A 12,474-nucleotide genomic window follows, 5' to 3' on the forward strand; every position below is an offset into this window, starting at 1 on the left:
GAGTTTCTGTTTGTGTTTCATCCGTAGTCGGATGGTGCTCTTATGTATGATGATGTTGTATTCGTGTGGCATTGTATGCCTCTTTTATGTATCCCCATCTATTATGTAATGTTGATGTAATGATATCCACCTTGCAAAAGCGTATCAATATGCGGTTCTATCCTTGGTGGGACCTTCGTGTCTCTTTAGGATAGTATCGCATATTGGGCGTGACACAATGTCTCAAGAGAGATCGGCTCTGCCTTCTTGTCTCGGCGGATGTCACGGCGGTGCACACCTCCTTCCCCTGTATGGCATTAGCAGATCGGCACAAACACGAGGGAGGGGATCAGGTCGAAGAGCGGGGTGGTTTGCGGGGTCTCCTCCTTGGCGGTTCGTGGGACAGTGCGGTGTGAAGGGGAGAGGGTGTCATGGCGAAGGTGAGGTGGGCATCTTACGGTCTAAAACGAGAGGTCTCCAGCGAGAAATGACCTACTACGAAGGAAACCGAGCACGAAGGGGAGGGTCGTTGTGCACTGAGGTTTTCGTGTTGGGCATGCTGTTGGAGATTACATGGCGGATAGTCTGGGCAACCACATTTATACCTCACATATGGTCTGGATTTGGGGGAGCTTGGATTGTCTATAAGTTGAATTTTGAGGAGCCCACTTGGCGTCTGTTTGATGTTCGAACATGCCCGGTCATATGAGGAAAAAATGAGTTTCAACTTTGAAGACAATCTTAATCATTTGTTTGACCCATTTATATGCATTGTAGCCGGTCCGTAGCAACGCCCGGGCATTCTACTAGTTGTTATATATTGCCTGTAGTGAGTGGTACGGGAAAATCTCCCATAGTGACTTCAGCGTGAGCCAGCTAATTAGCGACTGCTACATGAGGTTTTTTTTACCAGCATCCCAGTTTTTATGGTGAGGCAGTTTTCCAACCAGGTTTTTTGTAGTTTTTTTCAAGGAAACCAGGGTCTTACGATTCCTTTCCTTTCATTCTTTTACAATATATTTTTCTATAGATATAATTTTTATACACTAATACTTCTGAAAAAAAGACTTTGAATATTTTTGCCCTGGTCAGATTTGTTCAACGGCAATGACTTCACTTTTGGCGAGCCACCTTGAAGGTCAGCAAAGCTGCATATCAGTGATGGAGTCGTGTTAAGATCGGGTGAGAAGGTGATCCGTCATTCTTTTCATCGGTGACTGCTGTGGTGATGCTGGAGGCAGGTGACGAACGTTGGTGTCAAGCTCATAGATATTCTGCTATCTTTTCAGTTTGGTCATGTTGGTCCTTACATGACTTGTACTTTGAACTTTATGAGATGAATGAGACAAGTATTAACAGGCAAAATAATTAATATACGTTGTACATTTTTTAAATACACATTGAACTTTTTTCGAATACACGTTGAACTTTTTTAACACATATTGAAAAAAATTCAAATACATGTTGAACTTTTTTTGAATACACATTGAACTTTTTTCGAATAATCGTCTATTTCTCAAAAATATGAATATTTTTAGATCCTTGAACATTTTTTAGTTTCAAATTTTTTAAAAAATGCATGAACTTAAAAAAAATCTGCACATTAAGTAATGGTAATGAGAATTTTAAACTGATAGTGGTAGTTGGCCATGATAGATGGTGGTTCGGCGATGGTGCTGGCAGCAGACGATATCACAGCGACGGGAGGCAGTGGCTCGGTGGTCCGACAAGTGACAACAATGGTCAAGCAGGACTCCAACAGGTGGCATGGGAGGAGGCATCGGCGGTCCGACGGGCGACTACGGCGGTGGCACGGGCACCAATGGATGACAATGGTCTGATGGTCCGATATGCATTGTCGGCGATGCAACGGCGTGGCATGCATCGAGAAGGGTATTAGGAAAGAACCAACTTCCCTCCATACAGGGGGAGTGGGGCTTTTTTTATGATCGTCACAAAAATTATTGGTGAAAAGGGAGCCATTGGAGATGCTCTTACTAACTTTATTGTTATTTAAACAAAATATGCATAGGCATTGACAAGTATATACGAACACCCACATAGTCATCATGCGTACCTGCAGATGAACCCAAGAGGTAAAACGAACAATCCAGGCATATACGGTGGGCCCAAGTGTTGGAAGAACTCCCTGATAACTCGGATGATCAATACCAAAGCCTATAGGGTGTGAGCACAGTGGAGGTGATAGCAACAACGTGTTGGTATCTATGGTGGATCCGTCGAAGAGCTACCCATAATGAAAGTGTTCCGCCGCCAACGCATTGGATGATGTCAATCCTTGCTCTCTATAATGCTTTTGTCAGGGCAAATCAGAAAAATGTTACTAGGCAGATGACAAGGTGGGAAAAGCCAGGTAAAGATGATCTTAAACTCAATGTCGATGCCTCTTTCCATGAGGATGTTGGTACGGGAGTTATTGCAGCGATAATCAGAGATGGTTCCTGAAAATTTGTGGTGGCATCTTGCTCCTTTATCTCATTTGCATTGGGCACAACAACACTAGAAGCTATGGCTATGAAGCATGGATTTACCTCAGCATCAGATCTTAGCTTCAGCAAGATCATAGTGGAATCTGATTCGATGGAAGTCATAAATGCATGCACGTGCATTACATGGTGGAGTGAAGGAGCCCCTGTCCATGCTGATTGCATGGATCTAATTGCCTCAATTGGGAGCATCAAGTTCAATCATGTCTTACGAGAAGCTAATCAAGTAGCACACGCGGTAGCAAAGTTTAGTTTTGAAAATAATACTTCTCTTCTTCCTGGGTGGTTGAACCACCTGATTTTATTCTAGGCTGCCTTGTGAATGATGTAAGTATGTGCTAAGTTTTTATAAAGTACGCCATGACGGCGTTTTTCCTCGAAAAAGAGGCATATATGGTGGGCCCCTACCCAACCCAAAACCGGAATTCACCAGGACGCTGCCTTTTGAGGGAGCTTAGTGCTTCATTATTATATACAAGATTAGATTCAGATATGTTTGATTGAAATACCAAGATCGGCACAGGCAAAATCGAAACTGCAGTATCAACCTTTGAGTGTGGATTTTTAAGCACAGATGCACTGGAGCATTTATTTTAAAAGGCTGAATATGGTATTGAAAAATTGTTAATCTGTGTTCAATAATGCGATATATTGTACATTATGTATGCATATTCTTTACATAATTTTCTTTTCTTACATTTCACATACAAACCCATATATTGACGAAATTTGACACACACACACACACACATACATGTATATGCACGTACAAAAAACATTTCAATTTTTTCGAGCCACGTTTCATGCGTCCCCTTCTCCCCTGAGCCCTGTCAAGGAAAGCAACTTAATACCCTACGCCCTCTCACTGGAGCCCACGATGTGAGGATAGGCTGGACCGCTGGATCACGCACAGCTCTTTATTTCATTATCCAGGAGTGTTTGAAGGGATGCGAAAAGGGAATTAAGGAGATAAGAACACTTAGAGGCTGTTTGGATCGTGCCCAGACCAGCCCTACCAATTCGGGGCGTGCCAATTATTTGGCGAGGGATTTCGCTGCCGCCGCTTCCCCCACAGTTGGCGAGAAAAACTGAACTGCTCGCCAAAATTTTGGCCTAAATCAGAAACTCTGGCCACCATCCAAACACACGCCAACGCCCGCAGTCAACACTGAAATTTTGGTTAGGCAGTCGCAGGCTACCATCCAAACAGACCCTTACATGTGGGCCAAGGGGTGAAAACCAGAAGACCATTTATTTGATGCCGCTCCTAGCAGTGGTTTAACGAAAGAGGAGCAAAATTGAGTAGGCCCATTTTCATAAAATCAAGTACAGACAGTGACAGCAAACTAAGGACATGAATGTAAAAAGCTCTATATAGAAGGTTGTTCCTTTAAGAAGAATTGGATAAATGCCACTCGAATTCTGGCGATTTCGAGAAACGCCACTGCAATTTTCAAACTTTGAAAATCCCACTTTAAATTTTGCAAACTTTGAAAAACGCCACTGCAGACTTTGAAAATGTCACTGGAAATGACATTTTTAAAAGTTTGAAAATTGCATTGGGGTTTCTCAGAATCGCCAAAATTCGATTGACATTTATCTAATTAACCCAGAAGAAAAAAAAATCCACATGTGTGCTGCTTACTTCTTATCAACTCTAGCGTCACAAAATTTTTTTTTTATCAATTCCCGTCGTTGTACCAACTAGTCCTACTTAAACGGCGACTGATAGGCGCCGGTGCGCCGGCCCAAATTTGGGCCGGTCGCACCGGTACCGTACTATCTGCAAAACTGGAACCGCACGATCTCCTACCCTTCCTCCTCTGTCTTATTCTCTGATAAAAAATCCCATCGCGCCGTCAGGGACGAGCGACGCGCCCGATCTAGAAGCTCTGCCCGGCGTATTTTGCCTGTCGCCGCCCTTGCCGGCCGCCGGCGCCGCCGTTGCCGTCGTCGTCTCTTTTGTTTCTCACCGGCTCCGTGAATGCAGCAGCTTGTCCCTGTAGTTGCAGGTCCCCGTTTCGACAGTCACAGCTCCGGTGGCGGCCGCCGCATCCCCGGCGCACGGCGGTCGCCGGGCGCAGCACCTCCTCCGACGAGCTCGCAAAAAACCTGTACTCTCCCTCAGATTGCCGGTAGCAGCAAAAATGTCATCAGTTGTAGCAAAAAAGGGTGTCTGTTCCAGCAAAAAAAAGCTCGTCGATGTCGCCCGCCGTCGCCATTGTAGCAAAATTGTTAACCGGTTGTAGCTTCCGTGGTTGCTGGTTCCAGCAAAAATTCTTCAACAACAAAAAAATGGTTTTCGCTAGTGGTAGCATAAATGAAAAACTATTCCAGCAAAAAAGTAACACAGTTCCAGCAAAAAATGCGCTGCCGCCAATGGTCTTAGACAAAAATCTCACCAGTTCCAGCTCTGCTTTCGGCTGGATGTAGCAAAACTAATTGCTAGTTCCAACCAAAAAAATCGATGCAGCAAAATGCTTGGCAGCCACCGTCCTAGCATTGTAGCAAAGTCGAGCTCTGGTTCCAGGAAAAAATGGAGCGGTTCAAGCAAGAAAACTGGATGTAGCAAAAAATCATACAGCGAAGGCACCAGCATCCTCTCAATATGCAGCAAAAACGAAAGATGCTTCCAGCAAAAACAAATTGCGGTTCCAGCAAAAATTATGCAGCAAAAAATCATGCCGGAACCACGGTGGCAGCGAACATGGCCTACACTGCGACATGGGAGAGGTTGGGCCAAGCATGGCAACAAAAAAATCGACGGCTGTACGCGCCGTCTCTGCGTGGAGCATGAGATGCCATGGATGAAGTGATTTGAGACAAAAGAAGCAGAGGAGGGAATGCGTATGAGGAGGAGGATGGAACAAGTGGAGGACAGAATGAGTGGAGGAGCTTGGTCCTGAGAAGATAAGGTGAGAGGCAGGAAGAGGTGCGTGGGACCAGAGCAACGTGGTTGTGTGTACGAGCGTAACGCGCGTTGTGAGCTATGCGGCCGGCCGAAGTTTCGGCCGGCACGCCGATTTTAAACGTTTCCCTACTTAAACTCCCTAAGGCCTCAGCCAAAGCAGCAGCACACACACAACACAATACAATGGGGCGCGCTTCTCAGCTTACAGAGCTCCTACACCAACAATGGCAGCTCCTTGTATTCATTCTCCCACTTATCTCCCTCCTCTTCCTACGCCGGAGATGGGACAGGTCCGGTGGCCTTAGGCTGCCACCAGGGCCCTGGAAGCTGCCCGTCGTCGGCAACCTCCATCAGATCGGCCCGTTGCCCCACCGGAGCCTCTCGAAGCTCGCGAGGCGGCACGGGCCGGTCATGATGCTGCGCCTGGGCACGGTTCCGACGGTGGTGCTGTCCTCGCCGGAGGCCGTGCGGGAGGCTCTAAAGGTGCACGACGCGGAGTGCTGCAGCCGGCCTCCCGCGGCCGGGCCGCGTCTGCTGTCGTACGGCTACAAGGACGTCGCCTTCTCCCCCTACAGCGACTACGTCCGCGACATGCGCAAGCTTTTCATCGTCGAGCTGCTCAGCCGCCGCCGCGTGCAGGCCGCTTGCTACGCTCGCGATACCCAGGTGCATGCGTACGTGCATGGTTATAGTATTTCTGAATCAGCAACCAAATTTCCAGAAAATTTCGGCATACCTGAACTGGATTAGTAGTACAAATTTGAGTAGAGTTTTCTTTATGCATAAAGAAAGATGACGGGGCGACCAAAACTTGATTAGTGTCAGAATAGCCTATAATGAACGCAATTATGAGTTATTTATTTTCAAGTTTTTCTTGGATTATACACAAACTTTCTGTTAGGCTAAAACATGACTTTCTTGTTATTTTATCTCGGTGATAAGGATGGGCCTCCAACTCTTAATTTGCATACTCACATGCTTGGATGGATATGTAACTTTTAGATTAATAATAAAACAGTCACGAAGCCACGGCTATGTCCAACATGAAGCATATTCTTCCCGACAAATCTTTTTTTTTTGAGAAAACTTTCGATCTATTCATGTTCAATCATGTCAGTACGACAAACATAAGAAATAATAAAAATTACATCTAGATACTTAGAGCAATTAGCGACGACTATAAGCACTGAACCGAGCCGAAGGCGCGCCGCTCTCATTGCCCCTCCATCGCTGGACCCGGGCAAAACTTGTAGCAGTAGACAGTCGGGAAGTCGTCGTATTAAGGCCCCACAGGACCAGCGCATGGGAGCACGCGCTCCTGGTTTTTTAAAATGTGTTTTAAACATATTTTGAAATGTCAAAAAAATTCACACAAAAACTAGGGTGTACATCTTGATATTGTACATGCTCACAAAGTCGTTTCACGAAAAACCGACAACTTATGTGTAGCGTGCGAAAAAAGACAAAATCCGATGTTAAGAAATGCTTTTCACAAGACATCCTTTTGTCCTTTTACACAAGTCACAAAAATATCGGTTTCTCCGAAACTTGACGTGCACACATATAATGTCGAGATGTATGTGCCAAATTTTTGTTTGAAATTTTTCACACTTTGAAATTTTTTTTTCGCGTGCAAGAGAGCACCAACGGATTTCCGTAGCACAGAGAGTGATGTTTTGGCACATGGGAGCGTAGGCTCCTGGTTTTTAAAATGTGTTTTAAACATATTTTGAAATGTCAAAAAATTTCAAAGAAAAACTTGGGACATACATCTCGATATTGTACATGCTCACAAAGTCGTTTCGTGAAAAACCAACAACTTATGTGTAGCGTGTGAAAAAAACAAAATCCGATGTTAAGAAATGCTTTTCACAAGACATCCTTTTGTCTTTTTTACACAAAAACAAATTCATCTTGTTGCCGTGCTCTAGCGGCTAGCTCGTGTGCCAGTTGATTGCATTCCCTGGGTATGTGTTTGAGACGGACCCACTCAAAAAGAGTCATAGCATCTTCACATATAATCTGAAAGCTGTCCGAGCGATTTGACCTCCCCTTCTACTGTTCCTTGACAATCAGTGCATTGTCTGTCCCTAATATAATGGCCACTGAGAACCAAGGACAGCGACTGGAGACCAACCACCGGTATATATTTGACTCTAACAAGAATCCTGCAACCCTACACACCGAAAATGGGAATAAAGGAAACTAATTGAAAAATGAATAAAATAAACGAGGGAAACCTTTTGTCTACCCGTCGCTTGCATCCCCAGACACAACGAGTGGCTGTGATTGCTGTGTCCGTAGAGTCACAACATATAAAGAGTTTTGTACAACTCAATGAATGAGAAGTGTCCAACAATCCACGGATGCACATTCCTAAGTCTGTGTTTGCAACATACTATCTTGTGTAACACAAGCTATGAGATTTGGCACATATAGAACTCAATCTATGAAAAATGATCTAGTGACCAGGTTGCGCCCATTCATAACTTGCGATTCCACATATACCGACTCATTGACAGAACGGTTAAATGTGCTAGTACATCGTTTAATAAATTTTTACCCATATTGAAGTGAACATCCTGGTCAAGGCTATACACCAGAGGCTGTGAATATTCAAACATGAACTATATTTTCGGGAGAAGGGAGTAGTGTTTTATGCAGTTTGAGATATGAAAAACTGAAGACACATGATGCAACAAGCGAATAAAAAACAGAGTACAAAGACAGCCATATGAAAGAAGCCTGTAGATGTCGAAGGCCCACGACACAGATTAGTGTCAGAACAGCCTATAATGAACGCAATTATGATTTATTTATTTTCAAGTTTTTCTAGGATTATACACAAACTTTCTGTTAGGCTAAAACATGACTTTCTTGTTATTTTATCTCGGCGATAAGGATGGCCCTCTAACTATTAAATTGCATACGCACATGATTGGATGGGTACGTAACTTTTAGATTAATAATAAAACTGTCATGAAGCCACTGTCCAACATGGAGCATAGTCCCTATTAATCTAGAAGTCATGTTCATTGATATCGATTGGATATCATGCATCAATATTAATGCTAGTCATAGTGGGGAGTAACACATCACACTAGTCTAAGTTACTATTTTCATAGTGCAAAGTAATACAGAAATAGTATTATAGATGATTACATTTATTAGATTGTAGACTCATTTTGCTTTGGGTCGTGTTATGTTACAGTAACATACTTCCTCCGTTTTTATTTAGTCCGCATATTAGTTTTGAAGTCAAGCTTTTTAAACTTTTACAAAGTTTATAAACAAATATATTAAGATATACAATAACAACTCAATACCATTAAATTTATTAATCAATGTACTTTCACATCATATAGATTTGTTATGGTAAATGTTTATATTGTTTTCTATAAACTTGGTCAAACTCTACGAGGTTTGACTTCAGTCAACTCTAATATGCAGAGTAATAACAACAGAGGGAGTATTATGTTACTCTAAACACCTCTATCTCCTCATTAAATACATGCCACACAAGCAAACTTGTCTTGAAATGCGCTATGTTACTGGCTAAGTTACTCCCACTTTGACCAGCCAAATAGCCACTAATTTGCTCACCAATATGCGCTGCATTGAACACTGCGTTTATGAAAAGTCAAGGCTGCCAAGTATGCCAATAGGCATAAAATCTGATGTGACAAGTTAATTATAAATAAATAAAGTAGTTTGGTGAGTTCATAAAGAAATAATGCTAAGACCCTTCCCAGTGCTCCAAGGTGTACACGTGCTAAGGATGCCACATAGGCAAAAATAATAATGTGGCAAAGAAATAAAAAAAGAAGAAGAGGGAGAGCATTATGGTGACCCCAAAAAGAAACGGTGCTAAGCACACAAACCTATGTGCAATAACTACCAACCAATACGTGAAGGAGTTTAATTATTAAACAATTTCATAAGCGAAGCTTAGCTACAAAGCTAAGCACATATGCATTGAGGAGACTAGTTGCTAAAAAAATTAATGCACTTACCACCTCATCTAAGCACCCATGCATTGAAAGATGGCTAAGCACATGTACGTACCTGAAAACGTTATTCCGATTCGGCAACTAAATTAAATGAAGGAAGCTTAGCAACAAAAAGCTAAATACATATACATTGGGGAATTGAGTTGCTAAAACCATTTAATGTCCTTAGCACCTTATCACCTTTGCATTGAAGAGGCCTAATAAAATTTTCCTACTCCCCCTGACTCCCCCTGTTCCATAAAACAAGGTGTATAAAAAATTAAAACATTTCAAAAATCAAACTTGTAAAATTTTCCCTAGTTTATAGATAAAGCAATCAGTATATACAATACTAAACAGATGGAATATGAAAACATATTTCAGTGTAGATTCCTATTTTTTAATGTAGTTGCTGATAGTTTTTTTTTCAAAAAACTTCATAAAAAATATGATAGTTTTACTTCTGAACCATAGATTTTGGAATGAAGAGAGTATGCAACTAGAATTATATTTGCAGTCATACAAGTTTTGGCACGGTTCACAGTACACTTCAGACACCAAAGTGGCCATCACCCGCAACTTCATTTACCACTGGTATATATTTGACTCTATCAAGAATCCTGCAATCTTGCACAACGAAAAAGGGAATAAAGGAAAACCAATTGAAAAATGAAGAAAATAATAGAGGGAAACTTTTTGTCTAACCATAGCTGGTATCCCCACACACATCGAGTGGCTGTGATTGCTGTGTCCGTAGAGTCACACCATATAAAGAGTTTTGTCTGTATACAACCCACGGATGCATATTCATAAGTATGTATTCGCAATATTGCAACACAGACTATGAGATTATCTTCATATAGAACTGAACCAGTGAAAAATGTTTTTATGTTCTTTTCCATAAGGCTAACTTGATAGATGACACTGAGTTGCTGGATTATACTTGTCCGTGACTAGATGGCAAATCTTGTGAAGAACCTCACCAATACCGGTCGAAAGCCAGTGGCGGTTGCCGACCACATCTTTGCCACGCTGGACGGGATCATCGGCTCTTTCGCCTTTGGCGAAAACTACGGGGCGGAGCAGTTCAAGGGGCAGTTTGTCCCTGTGCTGAACGAGACCATGGACATGCTGAGCGGCTTCTCTACCGAGGACTTCTTTCCCAACAGCGTCGGTCGCCTCATCGACAAAGTTACGGGCATTAAGTCCCGTCGAGAGAGGATCTTCAAGAAGATTGATGCCTTCTTTGAACAAGTCATCGACAAGTGCGTCGGCGACAATCCCAGTCGCAGAAGGCAGCCCGGTGACGAGTGCGCATCTGTACTCGTGCAAGAGCTTGTGGACCTTTGGAAAAATCCTGCAGGAGCCACCAACAGCTTCACAAGGGAACATGCCAAGGCCATCCTCATGGTAATTATTTAACCTCATCATTACATATACTCGAATCGAATGTACCAAAATGTTTGGTAAATAAATACTCCCTCCATTTCCTTATACGGTCACTATGAGAAAGACATTTTGTATCCATATAGGGCCATCAACTGTGATCGAGGCAAAAATTAGTGATGTTTTCTCCTATTAGCAACTTGTTTAGTACTTGCAGGCATATAGTCATAATGACACCTCACTACTTTCTTCTCATTCCTTTCTCGCATGCATGCGGCGTATTAATGATCTAGGTTAACAAAAAAAGTTGGCTTGCAAAGCAATCATTAAATTTTATCTTTGTACCTGTAATATGAGTTTATGGCCTTGTATAAGGGAATGGATGGAGTAATTAGTTCATCACATGTCAATTGCTAATGTTTCAGAACACTTTCGTCGGTGGCAATCACACTAGCTCGGTGACAATAAACTGGGCAATGGCGGAGCTAATTCGGCAGCCAAGGATGCTCGGTAAGGTACAAGACGAAATCAGGGCCATCGGAGGCAAGACAGAGCTCCTGCAGCACGACGACATGCCCAAGCTCAAATACCTGAAGATGGTGGTGAAGGAGACGCTGCGGCTGCATCCCCCGGCAACGTTGCTCGTCCCGAGGGAGACCACGGGGCGGATTCGGGTCGCAGGATATGACATCCCAGCAAAGACAAAGATCATCGTGAATGCATGGGCTATCGGTCGGGATCCCAGCGTGTGGAATGATGATCCAAAGGAATTTCGCCCGGAAAGGTTTCAGGACAAGGATGTTGACTTCAATGGGGCACATTTCGAGCTTTTGCCGTTTGGCTCAGGACGACGGATCTGCCCTGGATTGGCCATGGGCGTGGCCAATGTCGAGTTCATCTTGGCCAACTTGCTCTACTGCTTCAACTGGGAGCTCCCTGATGGGGTGAGCTGTGAGGATATCAACATGGAGGAGGCAGGGGCACTGACTTTCCGAAAGAAGACGCCACTCATGCTGGTACCGACAAGGTACAGTATGTGTCCTTGATTGAAATTAATGGTTGAACTGGCAGAGCCATTAACTTATGTGCGTTGCATTCGCTGTACAGTACGTACGTTTTGTGTTTCCTTTTACGTTTGCCTGTTTTATAGTCCTTTCTACATACAATAAGGGCACTCCAAGTTCGCCTTGTTACTTTTCTTGATTGAACTGCTCTGCTCGTATAAGAGCTGACATGGATGATGTGGTTTCATTATAGTAATGGAGCCGGGAAGAGCCTCTCTGTTATGTTGTTATTCAACAAAAGGGCCGTGGTTTCGTTCGAGTAGTAATTATTCTAAAAAAGGGCAAGTTTGCATATGCATGTCCAACAATATTGTGCAGGACCATGATTCTGCCGAACTTATACTCGGTTCCACACATCACATGACAACATTTGTCGAGATATGTGCATGGCGGTTGTGGTAGACTTTGGCGGGAAGGATCAACGGACATCCCACGTTAGGCCCTCCCCAAAGTTGGAGTGATTAACTCTCGATTGATTGACTGATTAGCATCGGTTACAGGTTACATCATATACAAGGGAAAGCCCATAAGAGTCGGCACGCAGGCCAGGGCGTGCGGTTGCAGATCCTATAATCTAGGGTATACACAGGTGTACATGCCATATATAGAATTAGTCTAACACCCCCCCTCAGCCGGAA

General features: G+C 43.3%; 1 protein-coding gene across 1 annotated transcript; it reads left to right on the forward strand.

Annotated features, from left to right (window-relative positions):
- Positions 1-5,542: 5,542 nt before the first annotated feature.
- Positions 5,543-12,066, forward strand: LOC123088332 (4-hydroxyphenylacetaldehyde oxime monooxygenase). Its single transcript, XM_044510524.1, has 3 exons — positions 5,543-6,063; positions 10,344-10,796; positions 11,198-12,066. The coding sequence occupies exons 1-3, from the start codon at positions 5,581-5,583 to the stop codon at positions 11,816-11,818; spliced, it is 1,557 nt and encodes a 518-aa protein (XP_044366459.1). The 5' UTR covers positions 5,543-5,580; the 3' UTR covers positions 11,819-12,066.
- The last annotated feature ends 408 nt before the right edge of the window (positions 12,067-12,474 follow it).

This window comes from Triticum aestivum, chromosome 4A, assembly GCF_018294505.1.
Source record: "Triticum aestivum cultivar Chinese Spring chromosome 4A, IWGSC CS RefSeq v2.1, whole genome shotgun sequence".
In the NCBI taxonomy this organism is placed as follows: Eukaryota; Viridiplantae; Streptophyta; class Magnoliopsida; order Poales; family Poaceae; genus Triticum; species Triticum aestivum.

Bases quoted from the DNA above. Each gene is read 5' to 3' on its own strand.
- LOC123088332 (XM_044510524.1), top strand. From the start codon at position 5,581: ATGGGGCGCGCTTCTCAGCTTACAGAGCTCCTACACCAACAATGGCAG. The intron at 6,064-10,343 runs GTGCATGCGTAC...GTCCGTGACTAG, and splicing joins GCTACGCTCGCGATACCCAG to ATGGCAAATCTTGTGAAGAA. The intron at 10,797-11,197 runs GTAATTATTTAA...CTAATGTTTCAG, and splicing joins ATGCCAAGGCCATCCTCATG to AACACTTTCGTCGGTGGCAA.